The sequence below is a fragment of the Ostrea edulis genome, chromosome 7 (assembly GCF_947568905.1).
Source record: "Ostrea edulis chromosome 7, xbOstEdul1.1, whole genome shotgun sequence".
Taxonomy (NCBI): domain Eukaryota; kingdom Metazoa; phylum Mollusca; class Bivalvia; order Ostreida; family Ostreidae; genus Ostrea; species Ostrea edulis.
The window spans coordinates 1,042,501-1,062,087 of record NC_079170.1 but is presented as its reverse complement, the minus strand read 5'-3'; the positions used below and the strand labels follow the sequence as shown (position 1 = coordinate 1,062,087).

The 19,587-nt window shown below is 33.4% G+C and overlaps 1 protein-coding gene across 2 annotated transcripts in view; it reads left to right on the top strand.

The window, feature by feature from the left end:
- LOC125653668 (plexin-A4-like) overlaps positions 1–19,587 on the top strand; it is a 53,550-nt gene that overhangs the window by 1,478 nt on the left and 32,485 nt on the right. Inside the window, exon 2 of one of the 2 annotated variants that reach the window (XM_056142993.1) lies at positions 7,722–7,847. In XM_056142993.1, the coding sequence (XP_055998968.1) occupies positions 7,740–7,847 (108 nt within the window). In that variant the 5' untranslated portion in view covers positions 7,722–7,739. Of the gene's footprint in view, positions 1–7,721; positions 7,848–11,902; positions 12,019–19,587 lie in introns of those variants that run through there. The other variant, XM_056142994.1, reaches the window with a different exon arrangement.

The following is a 19,587-nucleotide window of genomic DNA, read 5'->3' as shown; positions in this document are numbered from 1 at the left end:
CAATGATGTTTTCAAGGGAACTGTAGGAATTTTTGGAAAACATTTTTTGGAAACATGCATAAAAATTACTATCTATTGTCAAGTTTACTATAGATGTTAGTTCTATAGAAGATGGCCATTATTTAAGCTTCTTCAGATGGTTGTGCAGTGAATTATGAGAGCGGATCTAAGGATGTGATTTTAATGAGAGAGTGTACTAGTTCTGTAATCAGTTCGTTTGACCTTAGAAAAATAGATGGACAATGAAATAAGCATGGAGAGAGAAAATATTAAGTTATGGAAGTATTTATTAGAATCATTCATTGGATATTGGTTGATTTGGAATTTTATAAGAATACAAAATTAACTGACATTCAAGCAATGAATTATTATTTTTTGAAAGATGTAGTCTCATACCTGCAACGGTGTATGTATACAAATTTAAAATCGTGTTATGAAAATGTTTGCACACACTTTTGCAGTTATTAGACTACATCTTCCAAAAACAATAATTCATTGCTTATATTTACATTTTTGATACCTTTTTCTTGAAAGCTCGAGTGAGCTTTTTTGATCACTTTTGTCTGTCTGTCTGTCTTTTTGTAAACTTTTTCCATTTTCAACTTTTTCTTCAGAACCACTGGACCAATTTCAACTAAACTTGACAAAAACACCTTTGGTGAAGGACTTTTAAATTTGTTCAAATGAAAGGTCATGCCCCCTTAAAGGGGGAGATAACTACAAAAATATGAAAATGGGGTTGGGTCATTTTTTAAAATCTTCTCAAGAACGACTGAACCAGAAGTGCTGAAATTTGCATGAAATTTTCTTGAAATTGAAGTTTGTTAACATCATGAACTTCTGGGGAAGGGTGGGGCTACAATATAGTATCAAAGTTTTAGATACCAATATACATGTATAGTGAAAATCTTAAAAAATCTTCTCAAGAACCATTGGGCCAGAGAAGTTTACATTTGCACGAAAGCTTCCTGACATAGTGCAGATTCAAGTTTGATAAAATTATGGTCCCCAGTAGTAGGATGGGGCCACAATAGGGATCAAGGTTGTACATAGAAATATATAGGGAACATCTTTAAAAAATTTCCTCTCAACAATTATTTGGCCAGAAACGTTTACATTTTCATGAAAGCTTCTTGACATTGTGCAGATTCAAGTTTGTAAAAATCATGGTCTCTAGGGGTAGGTTAGGGCCGTGATGGGGATCAGACTTTTACATGCGAATATATAGGGAAAGTGATTAAAAATCTTCGGAAGAATCACTGGACCAGAAAAGTTTACATTAATTGAAAGCTTCCTGACATAGTGCAGATTCAAGTTTGTTAAAACCATGCCCCTTAGGGGAAGGATGGGGCCACAATAGGGGATCAAAGTTTTACAATGAAACATATAGAGAAAATCTTTAAACATGTTCTTCTCAATTAGAACCATTGAGCCAGAGAAGTTTACATTAGCTTCCTGATATAGTGCAGATTCAGGTTTGTTAACATCACGTACCCTGGGGTAGGATGGGGCTACAAGGGGGGATCAAAGTTTACATACACATATAGGGAAAATCTTTAAGAATTTTCTTCTCAACAACCACTAGGCCAGAAACGTTTACATACAAATTTGTAAAAATCATGACCCCCCAAGGGTAGGATACGGCCATAATGGGAATCAAACTTTTGCATGCGAATATATAGGAAAAATCTTTAGGTCACCTGAGTAAACAATACACAATTCCTGAGTTGCACAGTAGTTCTTTCCCTTTGTGGAACTCTTACCACAGTGAGACGCAAAACATACTTTTGTCCACACGCGATGGATACAAATGATTATACACTTTGTAGCTGCCTTCATATATTGCCTAAAGAGTGAATATCAGACACCCAATCAGTAGGGACACACGATATTAGTAAGTTTATGAGTATTTACATGTAATAATGAAATAGCTCAAACAAAAATCGATAATCTTTCTTTGATTAAAGTATCATTCATACTGAAGAGGGAATAAAGATAATTTAATATTCAATTTAATGGCCTTAATCAAACAAATATTATTCTTTTGTTTTCTTTTTTTTTCCAGGTTCACACAACATTTATTCACATTATGACAGTCAGGGTTTTAACAGCATGCCCTTACAAACCCACCTGACTAGGGGGTACAGGGTATTTTATCTACCATTTACTCACACATCCACTCTAATAGGCATTCATTCAAAGATAGGAAAAAAGGAAGAGGATTAGAAAAGAATGAAATTACTCTGGCTTATCATATGTACACTATACAAAATAATATTAATCTAATAGGTTGTCACAAACTAAAGGTTTTAAATGTATAACAAATGTACTGTTATGACATTGATAATAACTTCCGATGATATACATAGACTAATTAATGTATACAATTACATATTATATATTCTGGATGATCTAAAATCTATAAATCTTTTAATTTATGAAATGTACCGGTATTCCATTTCTTCTCAAAAACATCTACATAATCATTTTTGCATGCTAACTGCCTTTCTACTTTGTACACATTTGTCCAAGTGGTAATACAGTTATTTAACAAAGGCGGATCACCTCTACATTTGCAACAATACAGAAAGTACTTTAAATAATAATTAATCAAATTGATCATTTCATTTTCTGAGCTACCCAGCAAAAAGGTTTGTTTTTTTATCAACAACAATATTTACTGAAAAGAAATCCCTAAACCATGACTGCACATTCTTGAAAAATAAAACAACATTTTCACAGTCATACAAAACATGCTTTATTGATTCCTTTTCTTTTGCACAAAACGAACATAAATCGTTGTCTATTTTCTTTATGTTGAACAAAAATAAATTTGTGACTAAAATTTTTTGATTTATACGATATTGTAGCCACTGTAATTTTGTATCCTTTGTAATAGTAAAAACATTTTTATTAATTGTATTCCACTCTTCTTGAGAGATATCAAATTGTATATCCCACTTCTTTTGACCTGTAGGTTTTTCTTCACTATGATTAAAAATTTGATACAGTTTTTTCTTGTTTCTTTAAAATATATGAAAGGAGCTATATGTATGGGAATAGTAGGTTCTTGAACTTTTATAAACTGGTTTATTCCATTAACTCTCATTGCTTTCTTCAATGCTTGTCTTAAACCAAAAAATTCCAAAAAATTAGATTTTACTTTATGCAAGGTGAAGCTAACGAACAGTGATCAGTCTCATAACTCCTACAAGCAATGCAAAATAGATAGTTGGGCAAACACGGACCCCTGGACACACCAGAGGTGGGATCAGGTGCCTAGGAGGAGTAAACATCCCCTGTTGACCGGTCACACCCGCCGTGAGGCCCATTTTTTTTTTTACATTTCCATGAATTGATTATAATTCATGATATCTTCATTCTCATCTAACATTGAGTTAACTGTATATACATTATTTTCACACCATTCTTTCAGATATAAAGTTTTTCTATTTACCTTTATGTTTTCATTGTACCATAAAACACTATTAACCATAAGTTCAGAAGATTTTTTTTCTCAAAAAGACATTAACCATTTCCAGGATTTAATTACATCCCTCCAAAACATATTCTTTGATTTTTCAAGTTTTTGTAAAGCATACAACGGTCCAAATTTAATAACATTGCTTATATCAACTTCTGCTCCTATAATAGATTGCCACTTGGCTGTATCAAAGAGAAGTTTTTTAATCCATGACAATTTTAGACTTGCAATAAAGTTTTCAATATTTACCATATTTAATCCTCCTTTGTCATATTCTTGTGTGACGACCGATTTTTTTAACTTTTGCGACAGAACTTTTCCATACAAAATTGAAGAATATTTGATTTAACTTGTCTATGATGTCTCTAGGTGGATTTGGTAATGAAATAAATAATATTATTCTTGATATTGTCAGTTTAATGTATACCAACGGCTGATACAAACAAAATTTACGCTTACATAACTTTCATCCTTATTTACATAGCTAGTCTATAATATATATATATATATATATATATATATACTTCTTGTACCCACCCAAGTGTTCAACAGAATACTGAACGTACCTCTATCGCAGGGTTAGGGTTAGGGTTAAAAATCCTCTTCTCAAGAGCCACACGCGTAAAAGAAAACCTAAATGCATAATGATGTAAAGCAGGAAGGCCTCTACCAAAATTGTAAATTTCATGATTCCTTGGGTAGTAGTTCTGACCTCAGGGCGGGGCTAAACTTGATATATAGTGTTTATGTGTAAAACACTTAAATAACATCTTCTTTAGTTCTATTGATACTAAATTGAAAATAAATAGATATTTTAAAAGAACAGGTAGTCCTTTATCACAATTGTAAATTTGATGGTCCCAGGGGTAGGCATTTTGGTATCAGGGTGGGACCAAAATGGTCAGTTATTGAATGGATGAACAATATACATTTTTAACTTCGTCTTGATAACTGTCATTCCAATTCTTTCAAATTTGGTGTGAAACATATTTAGAGCAAGAGGAACATAAATTGTAGATTTCAGGATTCCTACACCCCTGGGGCCTTAGGGGCGGGGCAAAAACTGCCCAAAATTGACCAATTTTCAAAAATCTCCTTCTCTAGAACTGCACACATGTAAGAAAAAGTAAATACATAGTGATGTAGAACAGGCACGTCTCCTCCGAAATTGTAAATTTCATGATCCTCGGGGTAGGGGTTCTGACCCCAGGGCGGGGCCAAACTTTTTATATAGTGTTTATGTGTGAAACACTTAAATAACATCTTTTTTTAGTGCTATTGATATTAAATTGAAGCTAAATGGATAGAGCAGGTAATCCTTTACCAAAATTGTACATTTGATGATCCCCAGAGTAAGAGTTCTGACCCCAGGGTGGTGCCAAACTTAGTATATAGTATTTATGGGTAAGTTTGCTGATACTGTATAAAATCTAAATACATACTTAGGAATAGCAGAAAAGGATGTACGAAAAATGGTGAATTTCATAACCCAGGGTTATGACTTTAGGATGAGTCCAAATTATTTAGATCTTTTGATGTTTTAATGTTAATACACCTATTATTTAAAGCCTTTCATCGGTGTATGCACTTTTGAGGGCAGTGGAGATTTAAGAACACAATCTTGTTTTATATACTGTTGCTGAACATTAGAATTTAGCTTAGATATTCAGAACAGGAATTATTTTCTAGATTTCATAGCCCATGGAAGTAGTGATACCTTTTCACTAGTATTCAGGTCTGACAGATAAGGCCTGTGGGCCACTTGTTAATCTATAGTATTTTAAATTTCCCCTCCTAATTCTCAAGGTAAGTAGCGATTAGAGAAACGGCCATGGCACAGACATATGTCATTTTGCTGATTTTTTTTTAATCCAATTCTTGAATTGCATGATTTTCAATTAAATATCATAAATATCAATTTAGTGTAATAGGATTAGAATCCTCGGTATCTTGTGATAGGAGGGTTTGACCGTTTTGACACTATTTTTAAAATAATTGGTCACCCGCGCCTTAATTTGAATTATTTCCCAGGTTCTTTTGGATTTGAATTTTGTTTGGTCTTACTTTTGAGTATGTTTTCACACCTTGAGTCAGCCATAATGACAACACAGTTCAACAGACAAAGACGTTTATTTACCAACACACAAAGAAGAGAGAAAAATAGATAAAAAATGATACAAAAATGATTAGGAAAAATCCTGTCTCTGAATATAAACTATATAATGATAATGAATAAACCAACCCCCAACCCGGGTAGGGACAAGTTATTCCTACCTAACTTACACGAGGGGAAAGGCCTAGCTAAGAAAATGAAAACCCTTTTTAAATTATTTACATTTATATTCCTAGCTCCTAACTTTTAGGTTTTGGGGTCTAAAATAATTTAACAGGAGCCATCAGAGAAAGACTGGTGCAACCTAGTAGATACCGAATAAAGCTGAATCTGAAGTGAGATACGTACTGTGAGCAAGTTAATGCTTTCCAAGTCCCCAAACTAACTAACGAAAGTCGGAGTATTTATACCATTAAATTGGAACAATCGAAAATCATAACTTTGAATATATTGAATATAATATTGAGGGTATGAACTTTACCCGTATTTTAGGACCACCCATAAAAGTTAAATCATGTACTTCCGGATAATTATTCAATGAAAATCAAGGTTACGAAAGTTAAAGATTGTTTTGATAATTGAACACGTGGGCATCTGTAGAAACTGTCAAATAAGACTTACGTGTAAATAAACAACTAACTGAAGGTGTACAACATCAGAGACAAATAAATATACAAATAAAAACACAAATAATATGCATACAAATCCATTCCTGCTACATTATTTAAACAAAGTTGTACAATCTTAATTTTAAACATTTCATATATTTTCAAATCTATCTAATTGTAAATATAGGTGCCAGTTGGCCATGTTGTCACTTCGAGAAATTGAAAGTACAATTACTGAATGAAAAATTGTTGAAAAACCCCGCATTTGGATTAATTTCTTGTGTTTGTTTAGTAATATTAGAGGTGAGATCAACTTCAGGAATTAAAATTAACTTTTTTCACGACTAGCAAATTTTAGGTAGTGGATTATTTTCCAACTAGCAAAATTGAACTTTTACTAGCATTTTTCAATCGATTGTTTTTTGACAGGAATTTAAGTAAACCGAAGCATGTCTCTATATCAAAATACAGGGAAAATCTTTAAAAATATTCTTCAAAGTGCAATTAATAATAAAAATAAGATTGAGAGTGACCTTTCATTTACCATATAATGAAATTTACAGACAACATACATGTACATGTATCATTGGGTGCATGGTGAGGGTCATAGAGTGACACTTGTGCGGCGTACTCGCTGTCCAGAGATCTACCACCTATTTAAAACATCACATGGTTTGAAATCTTGAAAACTGTTTAAGACATGTTAGCGTCAATTCAAACTAGACACTCAAAAGTTTTGGAAATTTCATCTTAAAAATTCTAGTTGAAAAAAAAGTGAACTTAAAGTGTTTGACTATAGACTACAGCAGGACACCATGATGTTGATTTGCATTTCAGGTCAAACTCTAACTTGACAAAAATGTATTCTTGTATGTAAAAAATTTACCCCAATTTGTTTTAGCTGAATATGCCCCCTTTCAAAGAAGAGGGCATATTGCTTTGCACCTGTCGGTTGTCGGTATGTCAGTCGCTAGAGCACATGTTCTCGGCTCAATATCTTGAGAACCTTTCTCTTTACAGACATCAAACTTGATACACTGGTACATCATCAGGAGATGATCCCTATATATTTTGAGGTCACATGGTCAATGGTCAAGAGTCAAACTGGACATAGGAATATACTGTTCACTCATTATCTTGAGAACCCTTCGTTTGACAGACATCAAACTTGGTACACTGGTACATCTTAGAGTAGATGACCCCCTGCTAATTTTCATGCCACATGGTCTAAGGTCAAGGTTTAAATTAGACATAGTAATATATTGTGTCCTATATTTTAAGAATCATTTGCTTGTTGACACCAAACTTGGTACACTGGTACAACATAAGGAGTATATGACCCCTATTGATTTTAGGTCACATGTTCAATCCACTCTGGACATGGGAATATATTTTTTGCTCAATATTTTGAATTAGTATGGCACTACTATCAATTAAATTATGCATGTGTATAACCCTTTTCAAGTTTGCACTATAGGGGGCATATACGTTTTACAAACATTTCTTGTTTTGCTAGGTTTTTCTGGATCCATCCATGCCTTCAGCACTTGAGCTGGAAAAGATAAAAGTACCACAGGATGAATCTGAGATAAAAGCTGTTAGAAATGTACAAGGAAACTTATATGTAATGTCACAAAACAAGGTACTTGTATTTTGTATTTGCATGATGTATTCTACATATTTTTTTTATTATTGAAGTGCACAATTAATATCCATAATTATCAACTGGAAAATAATAGGAACAGTAATCTGGTATTCATCTGTTATTAAGGCTAACTTATAAATTACCTGGCTCACATTGGTTGTTATTTTTGTGAAAGTATCAGTTTTGTAAAGATTGTACAAAAATGAAATACACTTTGAAGCTGCAAGGATACAGTTATTTTCTTTTGCATGGATAAATGTTTTGGGGTCTCTTAATCAGAAATTCACTTATTTAATTACCTTTCCGTGTTTTATTTCTTGTTTGAAATGTCCATCTTTATCCAACATTGGTACTGACCCTGATGTTGTACTATATTTACTACCCAAAATGAATTTTTCTGTTGCCGTTCTGTTCTTGGCTTAGATTTGTTCCATATTCTTCATAAAGTGTTCCATTCTCGTATCAAAACATATGGTTGTCTCACATGCTGATTTGGAACTTGCTTTTTAGCTCACCTGAGCTTTTCTGATCACCGTCGTCCATCGTCAATCTGTCTCTCCACAAACTTTTCACATTTTCATCTTCTTCTCCAAAACCATGCTGGGACCAATTTCAACCAAACTTGGTACAAATCATCCATTGGTGAATTCAAGTTTGTGAATTAATGAAGGGCTATGCCCCCTATATATAGGGAAAATCTTTTTAAATCTCCTTCCCTGAACCACTGATTCAGGATGAAAGTTTTACATACCTTCAAAGGGGAGATAATTATGAAAATAGGGTGAGGTCATTTAAAATCTTTTTCTCAAGAACAACTGGGCCAGGAAACTTCAAATTCACATGAAAACTTCCTCACAGAGAGGAGATTTAATTTTGTCGAAATCGTGGCCCCCGGAGATAGGTAAGGGCCACTATAGGGGATCAAAGTTATAAATGGAAATAAATAGGGAAAATCTTTAAAAATCTTTCTTTCTTTCAAAAACCACTTAACCATGAAACCTCAAATTTACATAAAGGATTTTTTAAGGGTCTGGTGTCAGGGTGGAGCCAAATTGATAGTGATTATTGTTTAATAAAATACATATATCGTATTATGCAAAGCCTAGCTTTCATCAGTATATGTACTTTGGAGGACATTGAAGTTTTAAGAACACATCTATTTTTATGCTGTTGTTGACTATTAGAATCTAGCTTAGATATTCAGAACAGGGAATTTTTTTCTAGATTTTTTGCCCCTTAGGACTATGGAGTTCCTGAAAAATTGTCGGTATTATGAGTCTCTCAGACAAAAACAAAAACAAAACAAAATGTCCCATATAAATTGTTTGCTTATCAGTCCAACTGTCCAGAAAAAAAAACAATCATAGCAGTTACTGTATAGCAGGTTAATGGTTAATATCGCGGTAAAAAAAATCACGATTTTTTCATTTAGCAACAAATCGCAGTCGGTTTAATTCACGGAAAAACAAATCTTAATATCCTGAACCCGATTCAATTATACGTATTACCAATATGAAAGATTAATTCACTGAATGTTAAATTAGCGGAAATTTTGTTTAAGCGAATGTAGGGAAAATAACTCCGTGAGTTAATTTCCTGCTATACAGTACATTAATTCCAGAACAGGAAAATCAATTTCCAGTCCGCAATGGTTTTAACAAATACAATAAAAGTAAAACAAATATGGCGACCTCGTGGTTGATAAAGTAATATATGCTGATGAAGCACCTAAATGTAAGCAATAACAAGAAACGTGCAACGGTATGAACACATTAAACCACACGAGTTTTAAGTACACTGGTCAAAACTACGAAAATATCTGAAATATGACGAAAGGGCACGGCATGCGTATTTTCTGCCATGCCAGACCAAACTTCAAAAATATTCCTTAAAGCTATTTCACAATTGTATCATTTAGTTTTATCATTTAGTATTACAATTCTTAAAAGTTCTTAAAAGAAATTGTCAATAGACCCTGAAATAAGTGTTCTATGAAACGTTTTTCTAGAGTGACACCCCTTCATCTTAAAACAACATTTTCACTGCATGTAGTTCGTGAAAAAATGGTTCCAACCTTAAAACTGGAGATGTATTTGATTTCTTATTTTCTCTTTGTACATGAATTATTCATAAATACTCCCCACTCATTAATTTTTCGTACAGAATATTAATTATTGAAGTTACTAGTGTGACCCATTTTCAATGTTAGAGATGAATAAAAAACATTAGTTTTGAAATAGTTAATTCATGAATAAATGAATTATTGAGACTTCATTTATATTTTGTAACAGATTATGATTCATAATATTAGTAAATGGAGTTAAAGAATAAAATTAACATGCATAAGTACTGATGTTTGATGTTGGAATATGAAAAAAAAAATCTAAGGATTTACGTGAAAAGGTAAAACAAAGTCAATTTCAAAGAAAAATTCAATGTAATTGAATATGACTAAATTTCTATTCATTTTTTAATTTTATGATGTAATGAGTTATTTAAATTCCACAAAATTGTTTGGGCCGATAAAACATTGTTCGGGCTGACAAAATTCCCAGTGTTATCAGTCCAAATGTCTGACAGAGAAAAACAGTTTTCAAGAACTTTGGGACTAGTGATACTTTTTTAACTAGTACTCAGGTGACCGATAAGGCCTGTGGGCCTCTTGTTGGGTTTCACAATATAGATTTGCCAATTTGATCAATAATTTAAAAAAAAATTAAAAACATTTTCCCATGCTGTAACTTTATAATAGTAAAAATTAAAAACATTTTCCCATGCTGTAACTTTATAATAGTAAAAATTGAAAAAAAATTCCCATGCTGTAACTTTATAATAGTAAAAATTAAAAACATTTTCCCATGCTGTAACTTTATAATGCAAGGTAAAGATAACGAACAGTGATCAATCTCATAACTCCTACAAGCAATACAAAATAGATAGTTGGGCAAACACGGACCCCTGGACACACCAGAGGTAAAGATTAAAAAAAAAATTTTCCCATGCTGTAACTTTAAAATAGTAAAAATTTAAAACATTTTCCCATGCTGTAATTTTATAATAGTAAGGCATTTGCTACTGCTCAGGAGAAAATTTATCATGGTCTGGAACTAAAGACATTTAACCAAGGTCAAATCACTTAAAAGAAAGAAGGAAAAAAAATCTGGTGACATCAAGTGATTTCAAAAGATCAGAAAGATATGTGAAAGTAAATTTGAAGATTTAGACTTTTCGCTTGAGTTCAATGTTCTTTCCCAGATGGAACCAGTTTATAACACTACATTCGAAAGCAATTGGAAATCCTCAAATGTCTCGAGCACTCGCCATAGATCTATGTCGAGTGTGTGAGACATTTGTCAATGAGGATTTTCCATTGCATTCGGAAGTACATATTGAGAATAGAGGCAGAGAACCAGGTGTACTTTGTAACAGTTGTTTTAACATGGTGACATTGTTAAATTTTGGATTTACAAAATCAAATTTAGGCCTAATTTATGCTCAGCGCTTACGGCCATTTGAGCAGGGAGAGATCTTTATCGTGCCACACCTGCTGTGACACAAAGCCTCGGTTTTTGCGGTCTCATCCGAAGGACCGCCCCATTTAGTCACCTCTTACGACAAGCAAGGAGTACTGAGGACCTATTCTAACCCGGATCCCCACGGGACTCCAAATTAGGATTTTAAAGTTTTACATTAGAACATATATGCTAAAAAATTCTTTCAAACATTTATGAACAATTACATGAATAAAATTTGTCAAATGGATACTATGAGGGTCTGGTTGGGGCCACAATATGGGTTTAAAGTTTCAGGAATCCTAATGGAACAATTTATCATATCATGCAAGCATCCTTGTATATAGAGTCAATTCAAGATCACTCCTCTGGTCAGGTTGATGTCACAATAATGTTGCAAAGTTTCACTTAATGCATATACTCAGGTGAATACTGTGGCTCTTGTTCTGCTGATACATTATTACACTTAGCACATGTTTTAATATATCAATAATAAATTGCCTAGATTTACTACAACACTGAAATTGTTATTTCAGATGTACTTGGATCCCAAGGAAAAGAAAGCAAGTGAACTAGAAGAAATTAAAGTGGATGGTTCAAACATACAGGCTATCAGAAATGTTGGGAATGAAATTTACATTATGTCTGAAAACAAGGTATATTCAATAGAAAATCTATTCACTGTGAGTTTTCTTAACTTTTTAGTTCACCTGAGCTGAAAGCTCAGGTGAGCTTTTTTGATCGCCTGTTGTCTGTCGTCTGTCTGTAAACTTTTTACATTTTCGACTTCTTCTCAAGAACCACTGGGCCAATTTCAAACAAACTTGGCCAAAAGCATCCTTGGGTGAAGGGCTTTCAAGTTTGTTCAAATGAAGGGCCATGTCCCGTTCAAAGGGGAGATAATCACAAAAATGCAAAAATAGGGTTGGGTCATTTAAAAATCTTCTTCTCAAGAACCACTGGGCCGGAAGAGCTGAAATTTACATGAAAGCTTCCTGACATAGTGCAGATTCAAGTTTGTTCAAATCAAGGACCCCAGGGTTTTGATGGGGCCACAATAGGGGATCAAAGTTTTACATACAAATATATAGGAAAAATCTTTAAAAATCTTCTTCTCAAGAACCAATGAGCCAGAAGAGCTGAGATATACATGAAAGCTTCCTGACATAGTGCCGATTCAAGTTTGTTCAGATCATGGCCCCCGGGGGTAGGGTTGGGCCACAATAGGGAATCAAAGTTTTACATGCAAGTATATAGAAAAAATCTTTAAAAATCTTCTTTTCAAGAACCAATGAGCCAGAAGAGCTGAGATTTATATGAAAGCTTCCTGACATAGTGCAGATTCAAGTTTGAGTTAAGGTTGACATAATTTTGTGTCATTCACTTTTATCTGTTTATGATGAATAAACATCTGACGGGCATAGCATGTGCCATTGTTGTGCACTTGATTGAGAAATATTATGTAATGATCATTTTAGAATATTTCTAAAAATTCAAAAAGAAAAAGAAAACAGATTTCTTAGTTTATATCACAATAATTAACAAAATACAAGCAATATCCAAAGTTTTTGCTCTTTTTTTCCCTCAGTCAAAATGTCTGTGGTATAATGGAATCATTACTCTGTTTGTCTGTCTGTCTGTCTGCCAATCTATCTATGGATGATTTTGTTAATAAAAGATGTGTGGTTTTCTGGTTCATGTACGCTGAATAGCAGTTATCCATATAGTAATATTCAGAAATTGTAATGAGAATGTCTTCAATATTCTGAGTAACACACTACTGCTGAATATATAGTCGTGTATTTACATTAATTGCTCTCAAGAATCTTCATGTCAAAAGGATGTGTTTATTGTTCAATGAGCACAAATTCACTATTTCTCACTATCCAGTGTGCCCTACAGGGGATACAAGTCCCACTAGTTAAATCTAATTTTGAAAGCAAGCACTATTAATCAGTTGTACTCTTGCTCCCTGTGCCCAAAAGTGACTTTTTATTGTTTTATTTGTTATGTATACCAGGGCTCGAAACTAATGTATCCGTCAGTCCGTGACCAATAAACTAATGTATATCCGTCAGTCCGTGACCAATAAAAATCATGTCGGACATATTGACTTGTTCACCTATCAGTCCAAATCTACAAATTCGAACCGATAGATTTATTTCAAAAATATTTTTGCAATACAGACAGTAATAGCCATGTTAATTTAAACAATACTGAAACAACGACAAAATCAAAATCGAGGCACCATGTGACTTTAGGAAATATGTTTGTCTAGAGAATATTTTACCCCTACGGTTACACGGGACCTCCGCTTTTAAAGAGGCATGGACATGATTTGAGCTGAAAATTTTCAAATTCTATTTTTCAACAATTGAACATTTTTAACTTCTTCTTGATAACACTATTCCAATTCTTTTCAAATTTGGTATGGAGCATCTTTGGGACAAGGGAGACTTAAACTGTGAATTTCAGGACTCCTGCACCCCTTGGGCCCTAGGGCCAGGCAAAAATTGCCCAAAATTGACCAATTTTCAAAAATCTGCTTCTCTAGAACTGCACACGTGTAAGAAAAACTAAATGAATAGTGATGTAGAGCAGGAAGGCCTCTACTAAAACTGTAAATTTCATGATCCCCGGGCTAGGGTTTCTGACCCCAGGATGGGGTCAAACTTGATATATAGTGTTTATGTGTATAACACTTAAATAATTTAACATTTTCTTTAGTGCTATTGATACTAAATTGAAACTAAATGGATATTTAGAAAAAACAGGTAGTCCTTTACCAAAATTGTTAATTTGATAATCCCACCAGGGGTAGGGGTTTTGGTATCAGGGTGGGGCCAAAATGGTCAGTTATTAAATGTGTTAACAATAGACATTTTTAACTTCTTGATAAATATCATTCCAATTGAATTGGAAATTTATAATTTACATCCTCCTTGTTCCAAAAATGCTTCATACCATTTTTTAAAAGAATTGGAATTCTTTTCAAATTTGGTATGAAGCATTTTTGGAATGAGGAGGACGTAAATTTTAAATTTTAGGATTCCTGCACCCCTGGGGCCTTAGGAGTGGGGCAAAAACTGTCCAAAATTGACCAATTTTCAAAAATCTTCTTCTCAAGAACCACACACAAGCAAGACTAACTAAATGCCTAGTGATGTTACTAGAGCAGGAAGGCCTCTACCAAAATTGTAAATTTCAAGATCCTTTGGTAGGAGTTCTGACCCCAGGGTGGGACCAAATTGGTATATAGTGTCTATGTGTAAAACACTTAAATAACATCTTCTTTAGTGCTATTGATACTAAATAGAAATTAAATGGATAATTAGAGAGAGGAGGTAGTCCTTTACCAAAATTGTAAATTTGATGATTCCCGGGCTAGGGGTTCTGACCCCAGGATGGGGCCAAAATTAGTGTATGATATTTATGTTTAAGTTTGCTGATACTGTATAAAATCTAAATGCATATTTAGGAATAGCAAAAAAAAGATGTAACAAAAAATGGTGAATTTCACAACCCAGGGTTTTGACTCTAGGATGGGTCCGAATTAGTCATATCTTTTGATGTTTTAATGTTAATACAGTGGACGCACGTACATGTGTAAGTGTTGTTAGAGACTATGAAAGAAATGGAATCGTAAAGACGGAAAGAAAAAGTTCTTTGCGGCCCCGGAAAGTTACACAGACTGTTCTGCAATTCATCGAATACCAGAAATGGAAGAAACCATCAATATTTTGTAGAGAAATTCGACAGAAATTGTTGGATGAACAAATATGTCCAATTAATAATGTACCATCTGTGAAAAGAATATCACATGTGTTGAAATACGAATTAGGTTTTTCTCATAAAAAGTTGACCATTATCTCTGCTGAAACTTTACGACCAGGCCATGAACAGAGGGTAGACACTATTGTAGCAACACTTTTAAACTATAATTATACACAGATACATTTTTTTGACGAGGCATCTATCATTGCAACTTCCGGGAATCGATCTTACGGACATGCACACAAAAGTCAGCGCGCCATTGAAGTGCAACAACATGCAAGTTCTGTGACATTTACTGTCAATGTCTGTTGTGATATCTTTGGAATCAATCACTTTAACATTTTAAATGGAGCTTCAAATGCATTAGAAATGATTGAATTTTTCTATGAAGCACTTGTCGAAAAAAAATGAAATTGGGAACCGTATGTTCAACCGTGGTGATGTAGTAATTATGGACAACTGTGGTTTTCACCATCAAAGACAAGGAGAACGATTATCAAAAGAACTATTGGCCAACCATGGCGTTGATTTAGTTTTCCAGCCCCCATACAGTCCTGAGTTCAACGTCACAGAATGTGTATTTGGTCTGATGAGCAACGTTTGCAACAAAATGAGAAATTTGTGTCACAGTTTCCTGAACTAGCTATTGTGAATGCACTTGACTACTCAGTTTTGAAACGCTACATGCCATCTTTTTTCAAAAGATGTGGTTATAAGTAATGCCTCTTGCAATTTTCATCTAAGTCCAATGACTTCTTTACTTTGTGGGTCTATAAACTTTATGAACAAAATAAAATGAATTATGATGCAGAATTATCTAATGTGTTCCAACATTAAGTTGCCAATTCAACCAAATTAATAAGACTGAGTCATGTTGCTTTTCATTACCTACAACATTAAAACATTAACTCTTAAGTGATAATTTGATCTATTCCTTTACATATATAAAAATGATCAACTTGAAAACAAGAAAGAAGTAATATTTTGTGTTCATATTGTTGAGATTGGCATGCAATGATGTTGTGAAAACTTGTCTTTTTTCCGACTTAAACATTTGCGAGTAATTTCACTCAAAGAACTCGAGAGAATATACAGTACTTGTTTAACATTGGTATCTTCACAGGAGTTGAGATATCTATTAATAAGTCAGAAAATAAATAATGTGGAATCATTGAAGTTCATAAGGGCCAATATTTGTAGATTGTCAATTTTTCACAGAATCTTGGGGACATACTGTCTTGTTTTTCATAATTCGTTGAGGATTTTTTAGAATTTGCATTTGTTGTTTTGTAATTTACAAATGACATTCATCATCATGGATGATGTTATACATGCATTCACACACAGAATTAGTTGTATGTTACAAAAAACATAAAAAAAAGGTCGATACCGGAATAGATGAAAAATGTTTTTCCAAACATTCCAAATAATATTGAATTTATTGGCGTAACGCCAATACAACTAATTCTGTGTGTGAATGCATGTATAATTTTTAAAAAAACTAAAAAACATTGTTCAATTTCATGTTTCGAAGAGAACGTTAATTCGTTGGTGAGGGAGACTCGCATTGTCCATGGAAATTCAGCCACCATGAAGTCTAATGACTCCACAGTACCTGCTGAATGAATGTCTTGCATCAATCATCAACATTGAGACAGTATGTCCCCTACTTAATACATGTCCCAAGTACTTTGAAATTTTCAGAATGGGGGCATTTATCTTGTGTGTGTTTTTTCAAATTCTTTCCATTGGACAACGAAGATAAAAAACATTCAAATTATTCATATAAACCAAGATATATTATACTCTACTTCGTGCTCTCAAAACTAATCTATCTTGGCCACATACGTATCCTGAATTTTTGTACATTTTACATTAGATTGGGATTAATTTAATCTTGCAATCTCTTTCAATGCAGTGGTATAACTTTTTCTTTAATAATGGAAATGTATTGTAACTACATGTATGTCATTGGACAACTCGCAATTACAAACTTTCAGTTTGATAGGAATGGGGAAGGGGTATTTATCAAATTAATAGTATTTATGTGGGCACTTGCATCATGGCAGGGATACTTGAGGTATTATGATCAGTCATTCACCCAAATCATCTTTATTTCCTGTAGTATTATGTTATAATTATCATCATTTGTTCCTAATCGAAGTGTTCAAGATCCTTAATTTGAATTATTTCACACTCACAATTTTTTCGTTAAGTTGACTTCATATAGAAATATCAAAGGTGTTATTAGTCATCAGGTATATACTTATTTTAATGAGAAAAGGTACAAGGATACTTGTAATGCTTTTTCAAAAATATCTCGGAAAATTCCAGTTATTTTTAGAAATTGGATTTAGTTTTATTATTGATAATGATTTTTTTTCTTGTAAGTATATTTCATTGACAATTGGCATCAAATCAGCTATGTTTACTTATTTCTGAGAAGGTACTTATCATATACACCTAACAAAAATCTACCTGCAAATACCATTGCCATGTTGATTTGACCTTGGTCAATGATGTCAGGGTCATGACACCCTCAGGTCATGGGGACCAAGTGCAAGTTTAATGTTTCAAATTATAAAAGTTATGGTGGGAAGGACTGATGGATGGATGTGGTATAGACAGATGGACATGATAATTACATTATATTCCCTCCTAAGCCAGTGCATTAGTCTCACAGATATCATGCCATAACAAAAAAAAAACCCTCACAGATATCATGCCATAACAAAAAAAAAACCCTCACAGATATCATGCCATAACAAAAAAAAAACAAAACACCCAAGTCCATTAAAGTTTAAAATTGTCCAATCATCATAAAAATATCGGGAATATCTTGAATAGAGTATACAATTCAGAAAAATCCCTGTTCTTGTTTCTTATAACATGTCCAGAAAAAAATTATTTCTGAAGACAGACAGAAATACCCCACCTCCCAAAAAATAAATTCATTTGCAGGGAGTAACACCAATATGTTGTTGACATGAATTAGATATTTCAGGGAGTAACACCAATATGTTGTTGACATGAATTAGATATTTCAGGGAGTAACACCAATATGTTGTTGACATGAATTTAGATATTTCAAGAAATTGATTATTCTAAAGTTTATTATTTAGAACTCGCTTTAAATTTTATAAATGGAAGACAATAATTTGACATTAATAACACCAAACTCCTTCACAAATAAAATCTTATGTATTATGTCTTAATACATGTATATCAGAATTGGACTTTAAATCAAACACATCATTTAAACTACAATGAATTGTACCACAAAATCCTTGGGTTGTTTCTTACCAACCTCAAATATTCATTACCAATATCAAGTCATGAATAAAATAACATTGTTTTAAACAAGAAAATGTTTCATGTTCTCAGTTTATATGTCCTTCGGCAATGGTGGGTTTTTAGGTGGTGAATCCAAAGGCAATGGCGGATTTGCAGTGCAGTCGGGACCTGTCACAGTGGAAGATGTGGCAGGATTTGTTGGATACGTATAGCTATTTCCATACACATCATACATTGAATTCCAGTGATTTGGGTACATGACATACTGATAAGGAGTAGTAGGTGATGTCATGTGGAAATATGGGTTGTACTGTGCTATTTGAAATGGAGAGCTCTGTTGTAATGGTTGTTGTTGTGCAAGTGAAGTACTAGACGGTGGTGGGCTTGTATAACCAGGGGAGGTTGGTTCGATTTCGGCGTTCTGATCTGGCATCATATTGGGTGGTGTGCCGAAGTTGGCAACTGTGCCAGATACCCTGGACTTTCCCTTTGTAATGAGGTTATTAATATGTTCAAGAGTCTGATTTTCAGGAATTTGCCCATTGGTTGCAATCTTGATGTATCTCAAGTCTCGTTGTAAATTTTGAGCTCCATCTTTGCCTTCATATTTCAGAGAAAAGAAAGATTTCAAGATGGGATGCATTACAGAGATAAAATTTGTGTTGTTATGCTTCTGGAACATTTTAATACTGTTCAGTTCATCACTGATGTTCTTGAGTCGCCTCTCTACATCATTTATTTCTTTCGTTACCTGAAATAAAATTGCCATAGTTTGTTGATAAATAAATTCAAGGCCTATTGGTATGTTAAAACCTACAGTACATAGAATAAATCAATTAATATAGTAGGTATAGATTTAGGGGCAAGATCAAACAATTGATGTCAGGTGAAAAACAAAATTCATATAGAAGAGGGGGGGGGGGGGGGGGTTTGACATCCAGTTTTTGACAATTACATTTATAAAAGTGCATTTTACATGGGAATTACTTTATTGGTAACTGAAATGTTTCTTTTCAAAAATAAACAAAAGAATTAGCAATAAAGACGAATTTTTTTTTAACAACATTCAAATTTTGGAGGGGGGGGGGGGGGGGGGGGGGAGCTTGATGAAAATCATGTGAATTTAGTATTTTGTTAGACATTGAATTTTTGATATC